The sequence below is a fragment of the Anabas testudineus genome, chromosome 18 (assembly GCF_900324465.2).
Source record: "Anabas testudineus chromosome 18, fAnaTes1.2, whole genome shotgun sequence".
NCBI lineage: Eukaryota > Metazoa > Chordata > Actinopteri > Anabantiformes > Anabantidae > Anabas > Anabas testudineus.
The window spans coordinates 29,282,860-29,289,562 of NC_046627.1; the positions used below are offsets into that span (position 1 = coordinate 29,282,860).

Below are 6,703 nucleotides of genomic sequence, written 5' to 3' on the forward strand. Positions count from 1 at the left end.
CATTATACACCTAAACCTTAAGCAAGAGGAACAGTGTTCATTCTCAACATTGGAAACAGCTACATGTCCAAAGAAAGACCATCACTTATCAGCTGGGGAGGTCTAAAATGCTACTTACCATGTGACAGTATCAGGTACAAAGCAGAAAGGGAACATGAGAAGAGATCATCAAATTCATTTAAAGTCTTATTTCTATGAAGAGATTCTCAGCGATCTAATCAGCAGCTATAAGTTCCTTCCTTTGCTATTTTAAGTTTGTGTTTCCTGGGACAAATTCACGAAATCACATGAGGTTATTCTAGTTATGCTTCTGACTGCTTTAGTGTTTAAATGAAACCCGGCAGTTAGTGTGAAAAATGCTGCTATCACAATCTGTTATTTCAGTTTGTACTGTATGTGTGGTGTGTGATAATAGCTTTTTCTCTGATTTAAGTGACCCCTCATGAGGTGCTTGACTGTCGTATCGTGTGTTGTCAAAGGTGTTTAAAAATGTGCCTGGTTGAGTGGGTGGATGGTCGAGTCTGGCGGAGACGCCACAGGAAATTGGCTTTAATCAACTAACTGATCAGCTGTGAGTCATGAGCCATTTATAGACGTGCATCAGGAAGTGGGTCCAATCGGAAGGGATTCCAAAGGAGAACCTGACAGTCGACTCTGTAGCATTATTTCAGATGCTGAATAGAAGTTTTCTTTTCAATCACATTTCAAATATCTAAATGAATTACTGTAAACTGATGCTCATGATAAACAGTAACACCCAATATTTCTAATATATACCCAATGTATATCTTTTTTTCTTTCAAGAAGAGTATAGAAAAAAATCCATACCAAAGTAAACTATGAAAAAGAACAGAGAGGAACTGATTATTGGTCATGACACAAAACTACAGATTTATATTATTTTCATTTAATGTTTATACCTTTTTTATATTCAGCGCCAATATTTTTTTCATGTCCAATGCTAAATATTATTTTAATCCCTGGTCTTCTGCATAAATGTCTGATGTGCTACAAGACAATCTGTTAATCTGTTAATTATCAGGTGGTTTATTTAAATAAACTTACAACAATGACCGACTAACCGGTGTTCTGCCAGGCATCAACAACAGCCATTCTGGGAACTGGGAATCAAATCACTCACGCTGTGGTTTGTGGACAACTGCTTTAACAACTTAGTTTCTAAGCATTACTATGAAACAAATGTAATGTAGGCTTTTCATTCCTAAATAACTATGACTCACCTTCACCGCCAATTAGAGACCCGCAGACGCAACAAACAATTTGCTGTTTGACTGAATGTGACTATATTTAATAGAAAATGAGCTGAGTCACAGTATAATACAAGGACTGAAAATCCTCGACCTCTCTGTTCCCTGAAACAAAACACCTACACTGTCTTTTCCAAACTGCCCTTGCCTTGCAGGACAGAAAGCCACGAACCCGAAACCTTCCCGCACTCATCAGAAAATAAAAGCTGTATCTTCGTCACCTTGAAAAGAAAGTGTACAATGAGCAAGTGGAGTGTGTATGGGTACAGTAGGGCTGTGTTTCAAACACTCTCTGGATGAGTGTAAGGTTTAGAGTTTTAATTGAGGCAGTGGAAGATTAAAGTGCTTAGGGCTTTCATCAAAGTGCCAAGAACACACTGTATTAAAATGAAGCCTTCAACCAGCTGAGCACATCAGCTCAAGCGTGTCCAAATATGAGGGGCTACAACAGCAGACATAAGCACAACACCTCACTGCAAGTCAATTGCCCTACACACAGCAGAGATCAGCTCCCATAGGTCATCAAGAGGGTGCGCATTTCTGTTCCAGTGTGCCTGTCTAAGCACGGGGGGGAGGGAGCATATCAATAATTCATTCATTGATTCTGAATGCCCCCCTGCTGCCAAATGCTTTGCCTCTGTAGAATCTTTCTAGACTCAGCATTACCAACTCAAACACCTGCCTTCTGTGAGCTGTTTCCTTACCACACACACCACACAGATGCAAAACTGTATGAAAGCACTGATATCTATTCTGCATTTATTTGATCTTGCTTTTCCTCCTGCGTTTGTTATTTGCTGGTGTCACAAATGGCAAATGTTTTCCAAGCCCCAGGACCTTTATTTAAGTAAAACAATCTCTGGAACTGTCTTGTCTTGTGTTCATTTTTATGAACTAACCAAGTTCACCCAGCAGAGGCAACAGGAGTCACAATAAATAAGAAGCTGCAAAACTCACCTGTCAAGGAGAAATAATATGTGTTTTCTGATTAGTTCAATCAAGCCTCACTCAAAAACCTTCAAGTGATAATATGTTGGTGAAGATTCTCGGTCGTCCACAGTTACTGCTTCACCCAGTTCACTCCTATGACAGCTGCTTATTCTTCTGGATTCCAGAAATAACATTTACCTTGATATTTGGCAAAGTTTCCTATTTTTGGGCGGGTAAAACATGCACAATGTCATCGCATTTTTTTCATTTGTTATTTAACTTTCTTAATGATACTTAAACAAATATAGAAAATAAATATAAAAATATAGGTACATTTTTAAATGATCTAAATTTTTATTTGCTGTCCTATAGCTGCTTTTTTCAAAAGATTGTCTATTAGAAATAGGCATTACATAACGAACACAAATGTTGCACTAATACGCTTTGACCCCCAAAACTGCTCCACAGCCCAGCACTGTTCCATGGGGGTGGAAAAAAAGCCCTGGACTTAATTTCTTTGTCAAAGTTCTTTAATTGACTTTTTATTTAATGATTCTGGATCGAATCCAGTCCAATTGTATGGTTTGATTGAGAGTGTCATGGCCCTCTAAGAGCCTCTAGAAGTCTTTGCATGGCCTCATACTAAACTGTATGTAAAGAAATGATTATAAGTAAACCTGACTGACAATACCACACATAATATGTCAGATTTAACATTCTGTTTTGCACAAACAGCTAACGTTACCATTTTTTACCCAGCACCAGGGGGGCTACTGGTGGGTTTTTTGGTGCACAGCAGACAAGCTCTAAGGCAGCAGGCGTACTGATCTATGAACAGAGATGCAGCTACATGCTAATTGCTGTTGCTGCTTGTCTTCTATTATTCTAAAAAAGTGATTATTACTCCAATCCATGAATTGATGCTTAGTGTTTACAGGGAAAACATATTGCACAACATGGCAGCGAAATGTTAGACAATGCCAGAAAACACACTTTGCTGTCAATTAAAGCATTTTCACATTCTAAGTCAGGGTGGGCAGACGGCAGGTAACTGTGACATGAAAGCACAGGATTCGAATCTCTAGTCAACAAATAACAGGTTGATGCACAACCCTACTTCATTATTAGTGGCTAAAGCAGATATTCAGACCGGCCAATCTCTTTTAGTCAACCTAGCACACACAACGCTGAAATGCACTGAAATGCAATAAGCTTGAATTCTGTTTTTCTGTGTTCTTCAAGCCTGAGGAAACAAGGACTGGACTGTCACCTTCCCTCTGTTAATCAGAGTGTCCTTTATGAGGAAGACTTATTTTGTTATTACAAAGCCAAAGACATCGTTTTTCCACTAGCACTATGAGGTTTTTATGGTTGTTCTCGTTATAGAAATGAAAGATCAGATTTTTTTTGTGTGTTATTATTTAGGTACATTATATTTGTTAAGACTCTTCACTTAGATGAAGATCAGATCACATGTTATGACTAATTAATGTAGAAATTCTGACCTACCTTTTATTGCCACTGTACATGAGAATATATGCCAATCTATTGTTTGGGTTATTATAACATAACTGGTAAATTAATAACAATAAATGAAATCAATCTGCCACTATTTAATATTTTTAAAGCAAAAATGCCCAAAGTGGAGCTGGTTCATGCTTTTTACATACATCTACTGTTTGTTCTTTTTCTGCCTGAACTGAATAACTAATGCTTCATTTGTGAGACAAACAGTCAAGTATAAAGACGTCACAGTGGGCTTTGGGGTTTTTTATCAAAAGCTCACCATCTTCCTTAATTGTGTGTGTGTTGATGGTGGGGACTACAAACATAAAACAATAAACAGCAGCAATAATCAATCATGGATGTCAAAAAGACACATTACAGGACATGACACTATAGGAATCACCAAAATCTCCTGATAGTTGCTATCTGTGTGTGGTGATGTCCACAGCATCAAGCACACAAAGAGCGAGTGGAGCAGGGACCCACCCTGTCAACATGTGAGAGGAGCCTCCTCCTACTACTCACTACCCAGAGCTGTTCACAACAACAACAGCAACACTGAGAGCAAGACGACAGGAGAGGGAAAAAACAGGAGGAGAACGGATACAAGGAGCAGTGTAATAAAAAAGAAGTGGAATCAGCAGAGATGCTGCTCCACTGGGAAGAGGCTTTACTCCTGGGGGGAAGGTGGAGGTGCAGGGAAAATGGTATTGCTGGATTGAAGCTTTAATACAACCTCATACATCAACAACACCTCTGGCCACAAAATAATAATAATAAATATAAAAAAAACAACAAAACAATTCCAAACACACAGTCATCCTCTGTTATTCTCCACCTGCTCCATCTCCACTGCCCCCAGCTCCAGCTCTCTAGCTGGGAGGGAAATCAGGCAGTGTTGCTTCTTGAGCTCCAGCTCCAGCTCACACTCCTCGTACCATGTGGCTTTCCATCTATTCATTTACCTTCTTGGGTCTCTTTCTCCGCTGTCCCAGCCCATTGAAGCGATCGCTGGGGTCCAGCCTGTAGTGGGAGTGGTTGTCCTCACTCATTCTCTCCCCAGAACAGTTTATTCCTCAGTTCTTTCTCCTTCTCCTCTCTATCCACTCGTCTCTTCTGGTTCTCCCCTCCTCAGTGAAACGAAGTGAGCCGACCTCTCTCCTCTCTGGTCCTCACTCTCTGGCTGTGTGGAGCGCCAAGCCAGGCGCGGGGGGGGGGGAGTGGTCGGGGAGAAGGAGGAGAGAAGAGGGAGGGGGGGGGAGGGGAGGGGGAGGGAGCACAATGGTGTTGCTATGGCAGCAGCTGCCACCAGTGTTTATCTGGAAACCTCGCTGGCGAACCAAAATAGTCGCTGCACGAGCGCGCACACACACACACACACACACACACACACACACACACACACACACACACACACACACACACACACACACACACACACACACACACAGACTTAGCAGTCATATGTCAACTATGTAGTACATACACTATGGGGAATAAACCTGTTTACACACTCTTGCTCAGGGACTCATCTTCCAAAAGCTGATAACATTTTAAAGGGATGACTTTTTTCAAGGGTTTAGTTTCAGTTGTGCTTTGGTTAAAGTCAGGGTTAAGTACAGAGCAGAGCATCTGGCCCTCTGGCTCTCCCTGAACTTCTTCAGAATATTAAAAGTCAATGTAAATATATTAGAGTAATACCTGCATGTAATACAACAGCACTACTTTATTTAACAGTTTTTCTCATGTGACCACATGTTGGACTGTTTGCTTTAGCTCTTAAAAATGTCAGCTAGTGTCAAAAAGAGAAAGATTGACTCCGAATGCTTGAGTTTAATCAGTTTTTAAAAATTAAATGTATTTTTTTAATAGTTTTCAGTTTGTGAAGAACAGATAGTGTTTAAGTGTTTAAGGATTTTAATTTGAATCACCATCACGAGACAAAACACACAAGTACAAAAACTTGACACAGGTGTCCACATCATATCTGACATAGAATGTTTGGTGGACTCTGCAGCAAGAAAAAAGAAGTGTTAATGAATGTGCGTTTTCCTAGTCAAACTGTAACAAGAAGGTTCAAGGACATCGTGGGAAATCTGACGCTTCAGCTGCAAAGCAAAGTGGACAAGTGGGACTGAAATGGGAGGTTATACAACTGATGACTTTCCAAATTTGACTGGAAAAAAAATTTTCTTCTTAAGCGGATGCAAGGTAAGGTGACTGAGATAAACCCAGAACAGAAACTGATATTTTTGTATTGTATTATACATCAGGAGGTGTAATGTTCACTTCATCAGGACAAGAGCTTTGAACCACACACAGTTTGTTGCACTTTTGGAGGAACATGACAGTGAATATAGTGACACAGGGTTATTAAACTGCTGTCAGATGGCTGAGCCTGGCCAACGTGCTTAAAGGAGTGTGGGGTATGAGAGCAGAGATGCCTGAATCATGATGCAGACTGGATGGCAGACCTGGCGTTTGCTGGTGATGTGACTGCACTAATGACTCAACTGAAAATCAAACTGAAAGGCTAGAGCCTTTCTGTATAAGAAATGTACAGCCTGGTAAAGGCTTTCATGAGACAAGTGAAGTTTTTCTCAAGCCAGTTGAAGGGAACATTGCTGCTCACACTGAAGGAAGTGACACCATCATCTGATCACGTCGGCAGGTACTCATTCATGGTTGAGAGTGAAATGCACATGATTTCATCTCCCTTCACTGGCAGCGTGGGTAATGTCCAGCTTCAACTCTGAGCTGCAGTCTGACAAACGTCTGGCAGAGTCAGTATCACTGCTGGGTTTCTATTCTTCTTTTAAAGAGGAGAGCTTCCCAAACTGAAGGAGGTTCTCTTTGGATCCCCCTACTTATGTGATGAAGTTCAACACATCCAGATACAGATCCTCTCTAAGTGATAATCCCTTGTGTGCTGCCCTTCGTGTATCCACCTCAGACATTCAACCTGAGTTCAGTGCACTTAATCACATTTCTCTCATTGA

General features: G+C 40.6%; 1 protein-coding gene across 1 annotated transcript in view; it reads right to left on the bottom strand.

Annotated features, from left to right (window-relative positions):
- Positions 1-4,843, bottom strand: part of ank2b (ankyrin 2b, neuronal) — a 107,755-nt gene extending 102,912 nt beyond the window's left edge. The window contains exon 1 of the mRNA XM_026352680.1: positions 4,670-4,843. Within this exon, the coding sequence (XP_026208465.1) occupies positions 4,670-4,756 (87 nt within the window). The 5' untranslated portion in view covers positions 4,757-4,843. The remainder of the gene's footprint in view (positions 1-4,669) is intronic.
- Between the last annotated feature and the right edge of the window lie 1,860 nt (positions 4,844-6,703).